Source organism: Brachionichthys hirsutus, chromosome 12 (genome assembly GCF_040956055.1).
Source record: "Brachionichthys hirsutus isolate HB-005 chromosome 12, CSIRO-AGI_Bhir_v1, whole genome shotgun sequence".
NCBI classification, from domain to species: Eukaryota; Metazoa; Chordata; class Actinopteri; order Lophiiformes; family Brachionichthyidae; genus Brachionichthys; species Brachionichthys hirsutus.
Genome location: NC_090908.1, coordinates 6,469,072 through 6,488,544, shown reverse-complemented (window position 1 = coordinate 6,488,544; position 19,473 = coordinate 6,469,072). Strand labels below are relative to the sequence as shown.

Below are 19,473 nucleotides of genomic sequence, written 5' to 3'. Positions count from 1 at the left end.
ACCATGAGGATCATTCATTACTCTGACTGATGCATTTTCTTTATTTAAAGTGAGCAGAAACTGAGAAGGAGGTGGAACAAATTGATTCAGAACTCGGATACAGGAATATAATCAGCAGCAGAAAGCATGTAAAAACTGAGTTATATAAAGAAATGTAGCTTTTAAATTCTGACCTGCCTTGGTGTGATACCTTTACTACAAATAAGTAGATTAGTTACAACTGAATTAATACAATCTAAAAGCTGATGCTATCAGAAGGAAAATAAATTGCTCTAAAATAGTGCTGCAAGTAAAATCTACTTGTTGGGCATTATAAATAATAATTTATTTTCCATGCCTAATTTGGCCCAACAGCACATTTAGGTAATCCACTGGATGTTATATTCTGGATCCAGTTACTCCGTGGCACCTGGAGAGAAAATTAAAGAGGAAATAATGAATCATTTTGAATATCAGAAATACATTTTCAAGTATACGTGTGAGTATATGTGTAACGTCGCCCACCGCAGTCATAAAGGACATTTATCTTATGTAGATCTAGAATACTGGGTCCGTCTCTCTGCCCAATTGGAATGTAAGGATCTGGTCTTGGGATTATTGTTGGTCCACCATCTTCGGAAAAGGCGTACCTTCCATAATGCATGACGGAGCCATAATCATATGGACTATTGAGATTGTTCGTCACCTGTTTCCTGAAGTTATGCATCTGAGCTGTTAACACATAAAAAAATATATATTTAGGGGAAAGAAAATTAATTCTGAATGCAATTATATAACGACTGAAGGCGATTATTCATCCTAACCTGGCATGATGTTTTTCCATACAATGGAGACGTAGTGGTCTCGGTCTGAGCGAGACTGTTCGTGCACGAAGCCAAGGGCGTGCATTAATTCATGAGCAGCCACTCCTGGCCACATGCAACCCGGAGTCTGCAACGACAGGGTTTGGCTTCCCCCAGTCTGCCCCAGGAATGACCAGCAGCTTGAAGATCCAAACAAGAATAACATGTCAGCAGAATCCCAGCTCAGTCAGTCTGAGAGGAGTCGCGTGCAGCAACCGCACTCACCCATATCTAGGCTGAACGTCAAGGAAGCTGCCTTCGCGAGTTCGTGGTACAAATTTGATGCACGTTCCTGAAGAAACGTCTTGCATCCCGTTTTCTATGGTGATCCTGTCCATGTCATCTACCGCAAGAAAAAAAATACATGAATAAAAATGAAATGATTTGAACTTCCAGTGCCGCCTGAATGCCTCCACAAATCTGTAGATCCATACCATATAGTGGAGAGAGGATGAAAGGCACATACACAAATCCATCAATAGATTTAGGCCACAGACAGGCATTGCCTGGGCAGGTTATGGCGCTCCGGATATATGAGTTGGCAATATCTCCCTCTCTGAATGACAGTCCTCTCGGGATTCGCAACCCTGATGGGAGGAACACAAAACCAGTGATTGAGTCCAAACTATGTTAAAAAAACCCATAAATTACAGCATCATTTAGTTTACTTACTATTATTGACCAGTAGGATTTGATCCATTACATTCATTTCATTCCGGTCGGTAATTTCATCTGACAACAAAAAAAGAAACTTCTCTCTATTTCTCATAATCAGAATCATCGAGCATCAGTTCCACATGCCCTGACGTGCATTTCAAAGTCACTTTTTTCTCAAAGCTCACCTGAATATTCTCTTTTCGACCTCACTTTGCCCTCGTGTAGTCCTGTAGAATTCTGAAAGGCAAAGCAAAAGTTAAAGCACCGGTACATTGGGTTGCAAAGTATGACAAGGATGAAATGGAAAATGTGCCCTAAATAGTTTCCCCTTGTACTGACCTTGACTGGTAGAGTGTGAGCCTGGATCAGCAAGTCGGTCAGGATCACCAGAAGGATCATGGTAGAAGACATTGTGCTGTTTCAGACAGGCACACCAGCTTCTGTCCACAGTCTTCCAAAGCAAGAGCTACAGTAACTGAACTTCTTTCCTCCGCTCAGTCTATATAACCACTTCCCCTCCGGCGTGCCTTACTGATTGGATGTACGTTCCACGATGAAGCACATTTAAGATCCTTCATCATCCGACGTGTGTCATTTACTCAAGTCCGCTGATCCTTCACAGGTGGTCCTGATGCTGACCTTCATATTTGCCCTGTACTTACTGCAGTGTGTGTGTTAAGATTCAGCACTTTCATAACTGAGACCGTTAAAGGCATTTTGAATTTGGCTATAATGCAAGTCAGCAGTTGCTATCGGGAGAAGAACCGTCCGACAGACCGGCAATTTCTGTCTGACTGTACTAGTAACCCGTGATTTTGTGATGAACTAGTTGATAACTGTCTTGACAACCATCATTTGGTCACATAAGTAAATATTTGAAAGCAAAATCTTACCCTCGGCCAATAAATGTTGAGGTGATGATTTGAAGGGTAACAGATGGCAAAAGAATCTCAAGCGGTGGCAGTTCATGAAATCTGGAAGAATAATACTGTAAAATGTGTGTGCATGAGGTAAACATGCAAGAGTTAAAGTATGGCTACATACAGACATGCCGTGTCATGCTATTTATCTTTTCTATGAATTATTTCAATTCTTTAAGACTCATAAGCCGTATTTTAAGGCACTATTGTATCTGCAGAAATACACAAAAAGTAGGAATACGCTTTCTTGTCTCTCGAGCCACCTCTTTCTTAAATCATATACAGTACCACATTGGGTAGATTAAGGATTGTTGGACGTTATTACACAAAACCTATGCTTTTTCCCGTCTTTACTAGACCCACACATCAGCTACATGATCTAGTTTAACTGCTTGCACACAAAAAGAAATGCTGATAGAAAGATTTAATATTCTTTATTGAATCTGATGCAGTAATTTAACGTCAGCCTGTTGTATAAGCTTCCAGTACAGTCCTCTTGTCCTCGGCTCTGTGTGGTTAGTAATCGTCTGCGTCGCCTGCTGAAAGAGAGACGAAAGGGAATCAAACAACAGGCAATGAGTGACATTCCTGGTATTATTTTCTCATTTTTATGAGGTCTAAAAAGATGCGAGTAAATTCAAGATATTTAGCACCAACCACACTGATACAGCTTGTTGATTTTCAGCTTGTCAATGTGACTAAGAGAAGACGCCTGACCCAGCTTTATGCTTTTGCTGCTCTTTGGAACGATGGTGGGCTCCCCGTCCTGGGAGTAGGCGTACCTAAACATACACACAGTGTATATGCTGCATTAGATAACATGCAAAACGCCACAACACACTAACTGTTCAACATCAATGTAGATCTTACATCCCAAAGTGCATGATTGACCCATAGTCATATGGTAGGTCGAGATTCTCTGTCTTGAACTTCTCAAAATTCCTCAATCGATCTGTTAGGAATTTAAAATAATAATAATTTACAATCGCTACGGTGCACTGATTTTGTTTTGTGCTGATTTGTATGCAGTTTTAGATATTGACATTCTTGGCATGTTGTACAAAAATCTAATTTAATTTGCCATTTGTGGAGATCTTATTTCCCAAATGCCACCCCTATTCCCGCCCCTTTGAAATTACCCCTCCAAATGTTTGGCCACATGACTGTGACGTAGTTGTCCCGGTCAAAGCGGGACTGCTCGTGCACAAAGCCCAGGGCATGCATGAATTCATGCGAGATCACTCCAGTTCGGAGGCAGGCAGGGCTCTGGAGAGACACCGTCTGCCTTCCACCGCGCGCTCCGAGGTAGGACCAACACCTGGATCAGAGATAGTTGAAAGATTCACGACTAGATTCTTCACTTCTTGAACAGAAAAAAGCCAAACGAATAATACTTTTAAAACAAACACATGTGATGGAATCGAGGGACAAAGCCTCTCACCCAGACTTTGACTGGATGTCGATGTAGTCTCTCTGGTGAGTCCGTGGTACAAATCTCACGCAGGTACCATCTTCTATGTTTTCCATTCCCTTCTTTATCATCTTTGCCTCCATTTCAGCTGTTGTTTAAATGTTTAGACAGAATAGGGAAAGAGTGGCAATTTGTGAATCGCATACAAAGTAAATAAATCTCAAATGGCAAATATTGCAATAGTTGTGGTGATAATTGGAGAAGTAAAGTAACATACAGTAGTTGGGTGACAGCCTATATGCAACATAGATGTGCCCATCCACTGACTTAGACCAGAGGCAGCTCCGAGCGAAGCAGACTTTAGAGCGCCTCCCAGAAGAAACTGCAATGTCTCCTTCTCTCAAGCTCGTAGTGGCATCTATGATTCGGGAAGCTGACACAGAAATCAGGCAAATTTGGCTGATTCTTTTTTTTTTTTTTTACAGTATATTATATAATATGCACAATATAGACTTACCATGGAACTCATTGGCTTTAATGATTTCATCCATTGCTGTCCTTTCACCGTGCTCTTCGCGCTCTTGAGAAAGATGAGCTATAATTCAGTCAGTATTTTTTGCTACTGTCACACTAATACTATTGAGATCAAACGCATAATTGTATTTACCTTTATAACCAATGGGACCCCATTTTGGACTGAAGAAAATCTTCTGAAAAAACAAACACACAAAATGTTGTCAGGAGTTCTGCTGCTGAAGTGATTGAAGTCACGCTCCAATCCCATGCACATTTACCTGAGCATGTGCAGCCGACAGGCAGGCGGAAATCAGGCACATGAGGATAATCCGCTCCATCTCTACCGGTCAGGGATGTCTTCAGTATTGCCATTTTACCTGCACTAACCCATAGCTATATATGTGTCCCCCAGCCACTGTCCTGAGATCATACCCATGATTATCTCAGGTAAATGACTGGGTTTCTGTTATTTGTTGTCTGTGTGTGTGTTTTATTTCTCGAATTAGTTCGATTCTTTCATAAACAACGACTTCAACAGCAGGATAATGTATGGTCTGACTGCAAGTAATAACAGTTCCACTTCAATGACTGCCTTTAAATGAAGCGGCTTGATGTTTGGCGCAGGCCTGGGGCAATTGTCGGCTTTAGATGTCTCAACTTGAGTGCTGTTTTCTTTCTACTGAAGCTGAGATCAACGGCACTTCACATTCTGTGTTGCGCTCTAATTGAAGTTGATACGATGCTCACGCAAAACCAGATTTTGCCAGGCGTATCTATAAAAAAAAAAAAATAAAACATAAAAACTGACCGCCCGAACAGGGACTTGAACCCTGGACCCTCAGATTAAAAGTCTGATGCTCTACCGACTGAGCTATCCGGGCTCTGAACGTTAGGCAGAGAACATATATTATTAACCTTCTATACTGGATAAGGGTCAGGCATTAATGGTGGATTGATTTCGTAACATCGTTTGCTAACAACATCCTAAATGGCTACAGCTGTTGGCTTTCTAGCACATAATAGCTTGCTAAATGTCGGGGGCTGCAGATGGCAATAAAGTAAGGACAGATGTTACTTTTAGTAATTTCTCTCCGGGAACTGTCGGAAACTATTCAGTATTGTGGCGAAACGTTGAGCTAGTTTGCTCTTCAGAAAGCTGCTTTGGTCCGGTTGTAATGCTTGTTAAATCCCAGGAGCAGATCAGGGAGCTGCGTCGAGCCATCGAAGAGGACACGCGTAAACTGGAGGAGGTGCAGGAGAAAAGGCTGCTCGTCCAGGAGGAGATCATTAAATGGTATCAGCATTTGTTTTAATTCAGATACCCAGATTTAAACTAGGGGCATCTAAAAGATTACATCCCACATTTCGCAAGAATTTAATCTGTGCAGCACACGAGATGCGTTTCTGTGTTGAGACTGGAGTTGTGCGTAGAGCTTTTGGATGTAAGCTCTGGAGAAGATAAACAAAACCTCAAAACCATCAGTCATTGGAAAACTAAAAAAATAAGATTTGTTGACACATCAAATAATAATGATCAAGATATGTGTTAAGTTTGGAGAAATTAGAATGTATAATTTGCCAGATATGCTCTGAACAAAATGTCTACGCATCAATAACCTTAAAAATAATTAGTACTTTAAAATTACAATACAATTATTATTAATTTATTTCAAAAGATGCAATTATTGTTGTGAAGTTTGATTGAGCTAATTTGACTAATTTGCAATGCCCGGTATATTAAACAGATTGTGTGGTGATATATCTGCGCTCAACCTTTCTGTCAGGAGATCTTTTAAAAGAAATGCAGATGCCTGTCAAGGAAAGGGGAATCTAAATCTCACCATCATTCCATGATAATGTTGGTCCACTGTGTCTCATTGCTGCTGTTCTCACCTGCAGTACCAGAGAAACTCAGCGGAGAGTGGATTTGATGATGGGAAATACTGGAGTTGTTGATGAGCTCCAGCAATTTGGTCATCTTCTGCAAGAGGAAAGGCAACTTTCTGAACAGCTGAATGGTCAAGTTGCTGCAAACAGGTAAGGCGCTGTCCTTCGTGGGTAGAGAGATATAATTACCTTGCATAAATAGAAACATATTTTACAGTACAATCCATTTTCTTTCAGAAATCAAATGCAAGATTTGCAAGAAAGGAGTCAGTGCCTCTCAAACAAAGTAAAACGCCTCACTGCTGAAATTGTGGAAGTGAATCAAAATCTGACAGAGGCCAAGACTCGTAAAATGGCAGGTAAAGGAATAATGTGAACATCACCATTCTGGTGAAATTGTCTTTAACGAACAAAGGTTTGTAACGCCCTCATCTTTCTCTGCCAGCAGCACAAGCTTTGAGGCATCCACCGACCAGCAAATCAAAGGGAACGCAGCGCAAAGCCAAGTGAATTAAAAAACACACCGTTTTTAGATTATTTGCTGTTATTTTTTAAAGTGTGTTTGTTGTCTAATTAATCATGTGAATATGTTATTCATGCCAATAAAGTACTTGAATTCAACTTGTCCTAGAAGCAAGCGCTCAATTCATTCAATCATTTGTTCATTTTCTTAACCACTTCATCCAAAATCACGGGATCTACTGGCGCTTATGCCAACAGTCTACGGGCAGGAGGTGGGGTACACCCTGGACAAGCCGCCAGTTCATTGCTGGACCACACATGGACAGACAACCATTCACTCACACACACACTCACACAGACACGGAGAGAACATGGGAACTCCTCGCAGAAAGGCTCCAAGTGGACTTGAACCTGTGGCCCAATTGCTGTGAGGTAACAGCACTACCCACTGCGCCTGGCCAACATGCACCAACGCAATGGTCGTTGGGGGACATAAAAAGTCCTTTTTTTTTTTTTTACAATAAATGATTTTAATTATTCATAATTATTTTTAATCCATTCCTCACATAATAACACACTAACACAGTGATATTTCTGATATCTCGTGAACTATGCATTGTTGTATGGCGGCCTTTACAAGCCGCGGAGCTGAAACGCTTTTAGGCTTCCGTAGTTATACCCGGAAGAAGCGCGTGGCGAGAGCTGAAATATGCGAGACGTCGTCTAATGGTAAATTGATCATGATTTTAAAGCTTGCCACTTGCAATATGTTCAGCGTCATACAGTTAAATATCTGTTTAAAAACAAGTGCAGCGTACATTTGTAAAGGTAATGGACAGTATTAATCGTTACTTCGTTACACGTGCGGTTTAAAGAGCAGGTTGCATCATTTCAGATCCTGCTCGCCTTTAAAGTGGAGTAAAATTACTCTATTTTGCTACCAGCGCATGTTAGTGACGTCCAATCACGAGTGACTAAAATATTATTGTAGTCATGCCGCAATGAAATGTGTTGTCTAGAAACCCGAAATGGTACGCATGGTTTCTGTGTTCCTGATGTGTTAACAGGGCTTGAATCACAATGCCAGCTCATGCCGACTCCCGTTCCATCTTTGACTTGTGCCCAGACGACGACGCTTTCATCGGACTGAGGGAAGTGAGTCAGGTTGCAAACACAGAAGGTGTGTCTGGTTCGTAGCTCTAGTAATCGATCACACGAATCTGCTCCGTTTGGAACCAGTCCTTGCGTTTCCTTCCACACAGAGTTGGACTATAAACCACTCGAGGATGACGGGCAGCAAGAGGACGGCCTGGTCCAGGACGTGTCCAACAAGATGCTCTGCTCAGCCTGCAGATGCTCCTTTAGCAGTCGCGAGGAGCAGGTGGGACGTTTCAAACGTCTCTGGGCGTATTGAAGACTGTACCTGAGTGTGAGTGGTCGTTTTAGGTTAACTTGTATTGCCTTTGAACTTCAGACGGAGCACTACAAGCTCGACTGGCATCGTTTTAACTTGAGACGAAAGATGACTGGAATGCCGCCACTCACGACGGAGGAGTTTGAGAAGAAGACTGGAGCTGGTGAGGAGACCAGAGTCTCTGGCGTGTTAAAATGGGTGCCTCGATTTATTAGTATTCCGTTTTTTGTTTTTTTTATTTGCAGGAGACTTGTCCAGTATATCTGGCTCCGAGTCTGATTCGGAGGAAGAGGACTTGGCGGTTGACTTCGTGGAAAGTGGCAACGCAGACGACTCGCTCGAAAGCATCGTGGTTGCCGGGCGGACTTCAAGCAAAGCTGTTTTCCAGAACTCAGCGGGACAGTATCTCTCAGTCTACCGCTGCATTCTCCAGGGAGAGGTGAGACTCACACCGTCCTGTGAAGACTAACCGGACTTTAATTTAAATAAAAACCCATTTCTTTTTGCTTTCTGTTCCTGTAATTCTTAAGTCAGCCGATGAGCGAGATGCAGGATCTTTGCTGAAGGGCCTAAGTAAGAAGATCTGGGTCGTCCTCATGACGGGGGGAGGACACTTCGCTGGCTCCGTGTTCCAAGGGTGAGACTTTAGGTTGTTTTGGCTTGTTTTTAATTCCTTACATTTATATGCTGTGCGGTTTGGTGAAGTGGATCTATTTCACAGGAGAGAAGTTCTTCAGCACAAGACCTTCCACAGATACACGGTGCGAGCGAAGCGAGGCACAGCTCAAGGTCTCAGAGATTCTCAGAGCCGCAGTCACACGCCCAAGTCTGCAGGAGCGGCCCTGAGGCGACACAACGAGGCAGCCCTGGTCCAGGCAAGACGAGCGTGCGCGGCACCAAACGATTCATTTTACAGTGACCGGCATGACATTTTTATTCAGCTCCTCGTGGCGATTGTTCCGTCACCTGGGAAACCCCAACGATGCTGAAATGCGTCAGTCGTCCTATTGTAGCCTCTGAAAGCTTATTTCCGTGTATCTAGCCTCCTGGGCGACCCGGCGCTTTCCCTCTGAAGCTACCCGTTTTCTTTTCATTTTATTATTACTTTAACAAATTTCTATAGTCCCAAAGGTAGAAATCGCATTTAGACGCTCATTGTAGTCGCTGCTGTTTGATGCGGCTCAAGTATTCTCCTGGTTTAAACACTTGGATTCTACTTTGCAGGACATTCAGAATCTCCTCTCCAGCTGGGCTGAACATCTGAAGGAGGCCTCTGCGATATTCGTCCGAGCTCCTAGCTACAATAAAGCCATCTTCTTCGGTGGCCGCGCAGCTCTGATCGACAAAAAGGACCCCAGGATTCGAACGCTTCCCTTCGCTACACGAAGGGCAACGTTTCGAGAGACGCAGAGAGTGCACGGGGTGCTTTCCACTGTCCACGTTTACGGTAAGCTGAATTATATCCTGTGTGTAATGACATGTTATCTTCAGGTGTCACCCAGCAAGGGTATAATAAATTGTGTTTGTGCAAAATATCTTGATTTAAGGGAAAGACACAGACATGTCTGAAGTCTTCAGTCCATCGAAGAAGTCTTGGAAGAACGCCGTCAAACCGACCGCACGAACGGAAACGGAGCCAGAGCGAGAGAAAGGTGGTCTTCTAGTTTAATGTCCCGTGTGCTTCTGCTCTTTGGAACTCTAGATGGCTAATTACGTTTACTAAATTAGATCTGCATTTATTGCTGCTTACAAAATTTCATTTGCTGAATATGGTAAACTTAAAAAAAAAGTATATTTCTGGCATCAGATGAAGAAAGCCGTGATGGCTCGGATAAAGAGGAGGATGAAGAGGAGGATGAAGAGATCCTGATGGAAATGGTGGAGCTGACAATCGGAACCCAGCACCTGAGGGAGTTTGAAATCTGTCCTTCCAGGCACAGGAGGAGGAGGAGAAAAAAGGAAGAACTCAAAATACCAAATGAGGGTAGGCCTGGCTCTTTGTGTTTTTATTTGGGTGCCTGTAGTTAGATTCCAGAAACCCAAGGAGTGCTTATTTATGAGATGTCCTGTCTACGGGTGACAGAATTAAGCAACAACGAATCAGACAATCATGAAGAGGAGATGACGAAGGCGACGGCAGCCGACCCTCCCCAAGAGACGCATTCAAAGATGAGCAAAAGGAAAGGACAGCTTAAGAAGCAGCTGGAAGGTTAGTCATTGACTGTTTATTATCTCAAGTTAGCCCCTTTTTATAATGAATCCTCTCAATGCTGCGTCCTCCAGAACTCGCTGATGAGTCGTGGGAGTACGGCCTGAGGGACGACCTGTTTACAGCCTGTAAGGTCGGGGATGTGGATGCTCTAAAAGAGCTCCTCCAGCTTCCGGCAGGCATGGCAGAGAATCCCACGCAGTCGGAGAGAGACCCCTCGGATGCCCCGAGTCCTCTGACCCTTCTTAATAAAACCATAGACTCATCAGGTTTCACTTTGCTGCATGTCGCCTCAGCGGCTGCACAAAGGGCAGCGGTCAGGCTGCTCCTTGTTGCAGGAGCAGACCCAGCCTGCAGGTAGGAAAAGGAGCTCCGTCGAGTTTAGTGAAAGTAATATTTGTAGTGAAGGAAGGAACATTTGACTAGATTTGATTATTTCTGCATCCTTTCTCTTCCAGGGATAACAGAGCGCAGACTGCGTATATTGTTGCCCCTGACAAAGACACAAGGAATGTCTTCCGGAAGTACATGGGTGAGAATCCGGACAAGTACGACTACAAAAAGGCGCAGGTAATAGCCTCAGATCGTTGATATACTGTGTGTGTGTGTGTGTGTGTATATATATATATATATAAATAAAAGCAGGGCGCCGGCTTGCATAACTAACTCTTCACACACCTCAAGGTCCCTGGACCGTTGACGGCAGAGATTGAATCCAAACAGTCGGAAAAGAAAAAGGCCCAGAAAGCATTGAGAAAGCAGCGAGAAAAAGAACAGAAGGAAGAAAAGAGGAAGCAAGAGTTGGAGACGGAGGAGAAGGAGAGGTTTGCATCGCTGACCGACCGTGAAAAAGTGAGTTCATGTTTTCAATCGCGTGCGTTATTCACCTTTTCTAGAGGATTTGGCAGATTTAAAACATTTCCTTTCCTGGCTTGTAGAGGGCTCTGGCAGCAGAGAAGAGGTTAGCAGAGCAAGTAGTTGCAACAGGAGTCACCCTCTCTAATGTCAAGTAAGCCCCCCCCCCCACTGAGATGAGCGAAAAAGAAGAACTTTATATTGGCCAATATAGAATCGTCATTCAGATGTCTCCAAATTGTTGCACTTGGTTTGTCTTCCTCACCAGGAGGTGCTGGTTGTGTGGCGAGTCCCTGCTGGGGAAGATCCCGTTTCAGTACCTGGAGTATTCATTCTGCACCCCCCGCTGCGTCCGGGCGCATCGTAGAGCCAGCACCCTCCAGGGCAAGACCTGAAGAACGTTTCACTGGGATGGAAGCCACCTCGTGAGCGTCGTCTCACTGAACATGATCGCAGAGGATTGAACATGAACCGGATGCATTTATATGAAATTCATAATTTATTCAGCATCTGCAGAAAAGATAAAAATCAAGTAGCACCATCGTCAGTATTTCTAGAGCTACAGCTCAAAGCAATCATTGATCACCATTTCACTGAAGGTCAAAGGTTAAATAAAGGAGTTGACTTTGGATACAATATTGGTCTCGAACTCTGAAATGCTAAATAATATTCATCCATTAAGTAAAATGGTTGAAAGGGTTTCAGGTGCGTTCAGACCAAATCAGGCGTTTCAGCATTAAACACAAAGTTGTGCAGAAGTGATGGGGATGGAACCGGTAGGGTCTAGGTCTATGACCCCCGCCTGAACGGCTCCCTGCTGGCGTTTAGTCTGCTTCAATCCTTCGCCGGGGGGCACCTGGTTTGTTTTTCACCACACAGGATTTGGTATAATCTTTATCAGGAACAGGAAGTCTTCTTCCTCCAGCTGACTAACTCTTTCCGGCTGTGGCGTTGAGCTGAGGCTGGCCCATGAAGAGAGCCCGTAGGTGGGCCGGGGCCCCCTCCAGCTCCAGCACTGTGATGATGTTGGGCATGGTTGCGCTGAGCAGGGGCCCAGGGACATAAAGCGTCTGCTGAGGACCCCTGGCTGGCCAGTAGCGTCCCAGATTCATACCATTAATCCAGACTTGTCCCTGATGTAGAAAAGGCCAAACATCAGGAACGGATATGATTACGTTACGAGGTGCTCTGAACATTACGGATCCTCCCGATTACCTTCACCCAGTCCTCGAGTTTAAGAAAGGTGTCCCAAGCGATGCCGTTGGGCTGCAAGGTCCCGGTGTAGAAGGCTGGCCCACGGGTGAGCTGGTCCTGAGGAGTCGGGAAAGACTCCGCCCCCTCTGAATGAGGCCATCCAGCAGCAATGACTCCGTCGATGTCCAACGAGTAGATCCTCCAGCCGGTCAGAACATCTGCACCCAGGATCAGGTTGCTCAACAGGCCCTGCAGCACAAGTACCATTTACCAGCCTGTACCCGCTTTATACGAGCAGGGTCGTGGTATCCGGGGGGGGGGGGGGGGGGGGGGGGGGCACTACCCATGTTATTATGGCTATAAAAAGAGTGAATAACAGACAGTGTCTACATACTTTACATCTAAAGTGATTTTCTGTTCTGCCAGTTCCTCCGTGAAAGAGTTCTGAGCGGCTTCTTTTTAATGGAAGCTCTTGTTAACCCAAATATAAATATGGATATTAGAATTGTAGAGAACATTTGATTCACTCGTGAATCGATCTTTACTTTCTTGCCTTGTAATCATTGATCTTGCTCCCAAAGTTCACCCTCCCCATGTTCTCTATGAGGACGTCCACAGTGTCGCCCTGTTGTCCCGTGATGTTCATGACCAGCACGGTGTCTCTCTCCAAGAGGCCCCGGAATACCTGTGTAGGCAGACACAAACTCATCCTGGGTAAAAACACCCCCCCATCTGACTGGCTAGTGAACAGAAGCGCATTGTCAAGGCTCTCACCCCATTGACGGACACATACGCTCTGTCATGAATCCCATTCAGCGGAGAGATGAGCGGCGTGGGCTGCGAGAGGTCCCTGGGCAGCGTGGTCCGATACAGCATGAATCCGTAGTACTGAGAACAACGCGCACGGTCACCACGACGACAGTCCCCTCTCTGGTGTTGGCTTCAGGTGGGCACGTACCTGTTTCATCTCTTCAAACATCAGAGGATACGGCGATTCCACCGGCCCCAGTGGCGAGAAGGTGTTCAACAGGCTGCTAATGTCGCCAACCTAAAACAAACGTCCATTATTCGGATCGTACGACTCCGCGTCGTTACTAGATGCTTATCGCGCCTTTAATAATAATACCTTGGTCAGTTTAACAAATCCATAAGCAAACTTCGGAGTTGCTGGTGGCATGGGTCCGAGAGGAATATCCTGAAACTGGAAGGACGCGAGGACAGTTTAGAAGAGACATGTGCACGAGGACATCCTTAGCGGGCGGGTGTTCAGTCAGCAGTGCCTGCTTGATGACATCTCGGATGGCCAGCAGCTTCTCCGTGGGGTCCCCTGCTTCAGACAGCGGGGCGTCATAATCGTAACTCGTCACCACTGAGCGGAATCGCGTGTCATGATCGGCGCCTGCAAAGAGAAGAATGGGGCGCCGCACGGCGGAGCCTTGTCTCCATCCAGATCACGCTGCTGGAAGACTGATTATAAAAATCAATATAAAAACAATGACGTTACCGTTCCAGTAGCCGAAGTTAGTGCCTCCTTCAAACATGTACCTGAACGGAGAAGAGTCAGTTCATCGCTGGAAATGCTTTAATAAATCAAACTGGGTGATGGATGACATCCAGAGAAACACGACAACAGCAAACAAATGCTGCAAACACACACACACTCACACACACTCACACACACACACTCACACACACGTCAACCAGCAAATACTCGTGGCCATGTCGGAGAATCTGTTGAGGGAGAGACAGATGCCCAGAACCGCTCTCCACTTGTGTGATGTTGTGTTGGGCGTTCGAGGCAGACGTACATGTTCACGTTGGCCCCCGCGGTTAGCATTTCTCCGAGCACTCTGCTGACCTTCAGAGCATCGACCCCAGCGTGCCGATCCCCCCAGTGGTCCAACCAGCCGGTGTAGAACTCCGAGTTCACCTGCAACCATCACGACCTCAGCACGATGAAATCAGTAGTTACTGCAGTTCGAGTGAGTTAACCTGCAACTAACTAACCAGGGGTCCTCGAGGTTCAAACCTCCGTTGCCGCCGGAAGGCTTCAGTGACGTTATCGTCTGTAACAAAAAAAAAAAAAAAAAAGGGAATGGGCAGGAGTCATTTCAAATGTCCCTATTAATAACTTCAGGAAGCAGATTTGAGATATTATTGTCCACGTAGCACCGACTCGTTCCAAAGTCGACGGTGGCGTATAATCCCTCCAGAGTGCCGCATGCCAGCTCCTTGTCTGTGTTTCCATCTGTGGTGAACAGGACGACGGCGTCGCCCAGGAAGGAGCGGAACAGAGCGCGGAGGTGTCGCAAGTAATCATAGTCACATGCAAAGTAACTCCCGTATTCATTCTCCACCTGTAAACAACGTGATTAATTAAAAGCAAAACTAACAGGCTAACAATCTAAGAATGAGTGAAGGCACTACCTGGACTGTAATGACATTGCCCCCATTAATGTACAACCAAGGCTTTATTTTGGGGAGAAGCACACCGAACCAGTTGCTGACTGCCTGGAGGTAATCTCGGGCACACAAAAAACAAAATAGATTATAGGTATGTTTGAAAAGAAATGGCACATTAGAATTTAAAGACGACCCATTCTATATGTGTGCTTTATATTATACCTGTGTCAGCTGAGCGAAGAATGATATTTGGTTTCTGAAGTAGCCATGCTGGCAAACCACCCTGAGAAGGAGCAACACAGTCCTGTCAGGTTTTGAATACGCAATCTGAGCACCTGAAGGAACCCACACAGATAAACGTCTTTTATATGTTGGTATATAAAATACAAATAAAATGTAGATTAAAAAAAAATCATGATATATTTACATGTTTTAATAATATTGATGCAGGTTTAAAACAAATTTGAGGGAAATGTTTTGTGCAAAATGTGGTTTAATGACATTACTGATGACTTTATAGCCACTTTTAATCTGATTTGTCATTTATTCATTTCGATGACTGTCATGTTCATTTTGGTGACAATAGCAGAGATAAGTATTTCTTCTTGAAATCCATTTTTTGTCTCTCTTTTACAGTTTTGTACAGATAATTTGGGTGGTATGGTTTATGGTTGATTTTTTGTAATTTGTGTGTGTACTTTTCCTTTGCCTTAAAATGTCCTTGCACATTTGAGAAGATATTTAGATATAAAAAAAAAGTAGTTATGATCAGGACTGAGCTCAATAAAAAAAAAAAAGACATGAAGATGTAATATTTTATGGCTGTTTTGGCAGGGAGTGTCATGACATCACCAAAATAGGCTTTGTATATTTGGGCATGTGCTCTCCAAGTACCTCCTAGTCCTAATAATTTATACCTTGTTACGTTCTGAACTTTTCATCTTGTTGTTTTGGCTTAATTTTGCTATTAAAAATGTTACAAAAAAGACTTTCTCACCATTTCCCATTCTGCACAGATGTATGGTCCCGGACGCAGGATGACCAGGAGGCCGGTCTTATTGGCCAGATCCAAAAAGCGATCCAGATCTCGGTCACTTGTGAAGTTATAGACCCCCTGTACAGTTTCATGGAAGTTCCAGGGCACGTACCTGTGTGGGGTTAGAGAAGAAGAAGAAGAAGCTTAGCAAATCAATCAATCAATCAATCAGTCAATCTGTCTGTCTGTCTATCATCTACACGTGCACACACACACACACACACACACACACACGGTTTTTAACTTACACTTGGATAGCATTGAGCCCAGCCATGTACATCTTTACAAGCCGGTCCTGCCAGTAGTATTGAGGGATTCTGGAATAGTGTATACTTCCTGAGATGTACCTAAATGGCTTCTCATCTCTGAGGAAACAGTTGTTTTTGTAGTCTATAGAGAAGGATCTCTGTCCAGACACCTGAGAGGAAGAAGTGCATTTTAAATCTGGTGTCAGTTTGCCTTCAGGGATCACCGAGGTGCCCCAGCATCTAACGGGTTATTCTCCACAGGACACACTTCATCGTCTCACTGCAGGGGGAAATGTCAGTTTAAAATCTGCTCCAAGGCGATAATGTGACTTTTCTATTATAAGTACTCAACTTTCTTTCTTACCAAGTTTCCACAGACAGTCAAAAAGGCAATATTCACTGAGACGAGTAGTTTGAATCCGGCAGCCATGTTCACTGCTTCCCCGCGAAGACTGAATCAAACGGAATTCATCTCTAAATGCTAAACTAGTCTGGGTTTACATCTGTCTCTGCGGTTTACAGCTGTTTGTGCATCGTCCTGACCGACAGAACAGTCACGTGATTCTTCAGTAACCAGTTAAAACATGACCCACGTTTTCCTTTCTCTGATTGGCTAGTGCTTATTTCCTTGATAAGATAGGTTGGTTAAATTTAGCCATTAGTGGTAATGATTGGCTGGCGATGTCAGGATAAGCCAATCAGTGGCGGAGTAGGGCGGGTCGTAACAAGTTTCCCCGCTATCGGTGGTTGGTCTCATTCAAGACAATGTTATTTATTGAAAATCCAGTCCAGTCTAAGCCTAAACTTGAAATTATGTTAATTGCGTTCATAAAATGTGTTTGAAAGGTGAACCCACTTCAACCTTGCTGCCAGTTTAACCACGAGATGTCACTGATAAACTGTCAAAGTTTATGTTGAATATTGAGCATAAGCAAAATAAAACAAAATAAAAATAAACTCAAATATCCATATAACATACAGTGCAATCCAAATGAAATGATAAAAAAATAAATTAGGATATTAAAAGGAAATATATCATTGAATGTGAGATCACATCATCATATTATTCGCTAGATGGCGCTTTAATACTTGACATGTTCTTGTAAGAGCCGATAGATGTCGGTCATTTATTTAAATCATATGTCCACGAGTTTAATATTTATACTACAATGAAGTGGTATTCTTAAATTGGTTGTATTTTTAAAAACAATGATAATTTACATCCAGATGCTCCTCAAACCGCTAGAAAACTGAAATTCATAAAATCTTTCAGAAAAGTAGTCAAAATGTGAGAAAGAAAAGTTTGTTTTGTGGCTCCATTTCTTTGGAAAAAATAAGTAAATCATCCAAAGTTGCTGACACATTTTAGTGCTTTCCTGCACATCATTATGGTTATAGTTGCCATCAACCATAATGAGGACTGAAGTTGTTGTTTTTGTAATGTTTATTTCTGTCTTATGTGGATAAACCTGCTAATTTCGGGTAATAATATCTGCATCTGCCTTCTGGCCTCTCCTTGTTTTCACATCCAATTATCTTTTTTTCAGTCCCACACCCTCAGACGGTATTGATTCTACTAATCTGGGTTCCTGCACGGCTTCTTTATTCCTTAATCCCCTTTTTTAAAAGGGTTTTAAGGGCGGAGCTCACACATCTCAACTGTAGATATAAGACGGCCTGGATCTCTGTCTTAGATTAGCCCAATGCCAGACACAGTTAATTGTCCTGGCAAGGAGAGAAGGAATGACATAAATGGGCTGGTAATTTAGTTATAACCATGATTGCGCCTGAGAAGAGCCTGTAAGTAGCCCTTTTTGGCCTAGTGACAGGCTGGGAAATGGATGTACTAACCACAGAGAAACCCACTGGCTAATGCACTGATGACAAAATCACTTACTAATACACTAAAGCAAGCGCAGAATTCTAAAATGACTAAATCTAATCCAAGCACAGACTCCTTTGCACTCATTGCTGTATCACCTCATGGCAGATAAGACAAGATGAGTTGTGTTAACTGCTCTGCACGAGGGTTCAAAAACCCAGTGGCTTCTGCCAAATCTGCCTGGAGAGACCTGCCTATAATGTGATGGGACACAGAGAAATAGACTTACCCGAGGGCTGGGCGTCTCCCCAACGAGGTGAACTCCAGAGCCTCTAATTAAATTGAACATTCCTTCTGCCCACCGCCCCCAAAATAAGACCTCTTTGTTGTTTCTGGTGCAGGCAGGTGTAAATGCCATCTCATACTCCCCATCAGCTGAAAATACAACTGAGCTCATTCACAACAGCTGATATTAAAGGGGCACTTTATCAGTTTACACTTCTTTATATATATATATATTTAAATAAATCTGTTCTGCTGTCCCAACCTTATGAAAATCAGATTTGGGTTAATCAAGAACCATGTAAAGCCTGAACCATGAAATAATTAAAGTAAAGTGTTTATTGGAACTTGTTTAATTTTATTCGTTAAAAAGAATTGTGTAATAATTTGCACATTCAAGTTTCAATGTGTAAAAAGATTACATTTGTTTAATCAGTTGTGCTACATCTGGCCTCTGTGACTACTAGATGCAGATGCATGTGTCTGACTGTGTAGTTGAAAAAGATCAAACATGATGTGAAGGTCTCAGAACCCGATAAAGCCAAGTGTGCGGTATTTGATACACTTGGATTTAAAAGGTTGAGCACATGTTCGACATTTTTTCTTTCTTTTGTCTTTCATTTTCATATTTTAACCACCAAAGGCAAAACCCTTTAATATGCTTCTGTTTGATGGATGCGATTCGTCCTAAATGCTTTAAAGACAAAACAAATGATCAGCACATGATGTTTGATAAGCAGATAAGAAAATGAATGAATGAATGAAGGAATTCTAATTTGTAATAGACTGCATTACCCGAAGCATTAAGCAAAGCCACTGCAGTAATAATACATCAAGAGCTTTTAGCTCTGAAGTAGCATTATGAGTACAGTTATTTACTTGTAATAGGCAAGTTGTACATTGCCGCATTGATGCTGTTGTTAAAATAAAGGACTCCAAACTCCACCAGACCTGCATGTCTTCACTGATTCACCACCTTTTTGAATTCAAATCATCTTATAGGTAAAGTTCATGCATTAGTAATGCAACAGTTAAAAATAAATCTATATTCTCAGCTGTCTATGATTCCCACAATGAATTCACGTGAATGCTGTAGATCTCCACATCATTCCTAAATTCAGGATACTGTGAGGAATGTATCCCATGTTTTCCCAGGAATAGTGAATCACTGCAGAGCTCAGTGAAACTAATAAACTGAACAGAGAAGCTAAAGGAAAAGGTCTCATTTAAACGGCCAAGGCTGTGGTATGTTTGTATTTTATAAGTCAGCAGTTTGCTACATTCCTGGAATACTTTTCTAGATTCCTTAAAGCAG

General features: G+C 43.2%; 4 protein-coding genes and 1 non-coding gene across 5 annotated transcripts; 1 reads left to right on the top strand and 4 right to left on the bottom strand.

The window, feature by feature from the left end:
- Positions 1 to 395: 395 nt before the first annotated feature.
- Positions 396 to 1,910, bottom strand: hce2l1 (high choriolytic enzyme 2-like 1). Its single transcript, XM_068746502.1, has 8 exons — positions 1,839 to 1,910; positions 1,685 to 1,736; positions 1,515 to 1,574; positions 1,277 to 1,429; positions 1,068 to 1,185; positions 804 to 982; positions 496 to 711; positions 396 to 409 (listed from the first exon to the last, which is right to left on the bottom strand). Exons 1-8 carry the CDS (start codon positions 1,908 to 1,910, stop codon positions 396 to 398), a joined length of 864 nt encoding a protein of 287 aa, XP_068602603.1.
- Positions 1,911 to 2,935: 1,025 nt separating this feature from the next.
- On the bottom strand, positions 2,936 to 4,684 carry hce2l2 (high choriolytic enzyme 2-like 2). Its single transcript, XM_068745930.1, has 9 exons — positions 4,625 to 4,684; positions 4,498 to 4,540; positions 4,348 to 4,410; positions 4,108 to 4,263; positions 3,861 to 3,978; positions 3,559 to 3,737; positions 3,290 to 3,371; positions 3,077 to 3,201; positions 2,936 to 2,955 (listed from the first exon to the last, which is right to left on the bottom strand). The coding sequence occupies exons 1-9, from the start codon at positions 4,682 to 4,684 to the stop codon at positions 2,936 to 2,938; spliced, it is 846 nt and encodes a 281-aa protein (XP_068602031.1).
- A 470-nt stretch (positions 4,685 to 5,154) lies between these two features.
- Positions 5,155 to 5,227, bottom strand: trnak-uuu (transfer RNA lysine (anticodon UUU)). Its single transcript has one exon. It is a non-coding gene; the product is annotated as a tRNA-Lys (tRNA).
- Positions 5,228 to 7,374: 2,147 nt separating this feature from the next.
- Positions 7,375 to 12,052, top strand: ankzf1 (ankyrin repeat and zinc finger peptidyl tRNA hydrolase 1). The gene is made up of 16 exons (XM_068746278.1): positions 7,375 to 7,424; positions 7,763 to 7,875; positions 7,958 to 8,076; positions 8,170 to 8,272; positions 8,355 to 8,548; positions 8,640 to 8,746; positions 8,831 to 8,984; positions 9,334 to 9,556; positions 9,657 to 9,761; positions 9,917 to 10,093; positions 10,193 to 10,318; positions 10,393 to 10,675; positions 10,777 to 10,888; positions 11,003 to 11,170; positions 11,257 to 11,327; positions 11,442 to 12,052. The coding sequence occupies exons 2-16, from the start codon at positions 7,776 to 7,778 to the stop codon at positions 11,566 to 11,568; spliced, it is 2,169 nt and encodes a 722-aa protein (XP_068602379.1). The 5' UTR covers positions 7,375 to 7,424; positions 7,763 to 7,775; the 3' UTR covers positions 11,569 to 12,052.
- Positions 12,053 to 12,102: 50 nt separating this feature from the next.
- On the bottom strand, positions 12,103 to 16,484 carry glb1l (galactosidase, beta 1-like). The gene is made up of 16 exons (XM_068746306.1): positions 16,419 to 16,484; positions 16,055 to 16,224; positions 15,768 to 15,918; positions 14,993 to 15,053; positions 14,795 to 14,889; positions 14,544 to 14,724; positions 14,375 to 14,433; positions 14,176 to 14,297; positions 13,872 to 13,912; positions 13,648 to 13,766; positions 13,494 to 13,568; positions 13,326 to 13,415; positions 13,142 to 13,255; positions 12,921 to 13,052; positions 12,389 to 12,616; positions 12,103 to 12,306 (listed from the first exon to the last, which is right to left on the bottom strand). The coding sequence occupies exons 1-16, from the start codon at positions 16,482 to 16,484 to the stop codon at positions 12,103 to 12,105; spliced, it is 1,908 nt and encodes a 635-aa protein (XP_068602407.1).
- Between the last annotated feature and the right edge of the window lie 2,989 nt (positions 16,485 to 19,473).

What these genes read in the sequence shown, in the direction of transcription:
- hce2l2 (XM_068745930.1), bottom strand. Translation starts at nt 4,684, where the DNA reads ATGGAGCGGATTATCCTCATGTGCCTGATTTCCGCCTGCCTGTCGGCT. An exon ending in GGGTCCCATTGGTTATAAAG is followed by an intron (nt 4,411 to 4,497) that starts GTAAATACAATT and finishes ATCTTTCTCAAG; the next exon opens with AGCGCGAAGAGCACGGTGAA. An exon ending in GACATCCAGTCAAAGTCTGG is followed by an intron (nt 3,738 to 3,860) that starts GTGAGAGGCTTT and finishes TCTCTGATCCAG; the next exon opens with GTGTTGGTCCTACCTCGGAG.
- glb1l (XM_068746306.1), bottom strand. Translation starts at nt 16,484, where the DNA reads ATGGCTGCCGGATTCAAACTACTCGTCTCAGTGAATATTGCCTTTTTG. An exon ending in TTGAACCTCGAGGACCCCTG is followed by an intron (nt 14,298 to 14,374) that starts GTTAGTTAGTTG and finishes TGATGGTTGCAG; the next exon opens with GTGAACTCGGAGTTCTACAC. An exon ending in AACTCGAGGACTGGGTGAAG is followed by an intron (nt 12,307 to 12,388) that starts GTAATCGGGAGG and finishes TTTCTACATCAG; the next exon opens with GGACAAGTCTGGATTAATGG.
- hce2l1 (XM_068746502.1), bottom strand. Translation starts at nt 1,910, where the DNA reads ATGTCTTCTACCATGATCCTTCTGGTGATCCTGACCGACTTGCTGATC. An exon ending in GACGTTCAGCCTAGATATGG is followed by an intron (nt 983 to 1,067) that starts GTGAGTGCGGTT and finishes TGGATCTTCAAG; the next exon opens with CTGCTGGTCATTCCTGGGGC. An exon ending in ATGGAAAAACATCATGCCAG is followed by an intron (nt 712 to 803) that starts GTTAGGATGAAT and finishes ATGTGTTAACAG; the next exon opens with CTCAGATGCATAACTTCAGG.
- ankzf1 (XM_068746278.1), top strand. Translation starts at nt 7,776, where the DNA reads ATGCCAGCTCATGCCGACTCCCGTTCCATCTTTGACTTGTGCCCAGAC. An exon ending in TTAGCAGTCGCGAGGAGCAG is followed by an intron (nt 8,077 to 8,169) that starts GTGGGACGTTTC and finishes TTTGAACTTCAG; the next exon opens with ACGGAGCACTACAAGCTCGA. An exon ending in GGAGCAGACCCAGCCTGCAG is followed by an intron (nt 10,676 to 10,776) that starts GTAGGAAAAGGA and finishes TTTCTCTTCCAG; the next exon opens with GGATAACAGAGCGCAGACTG.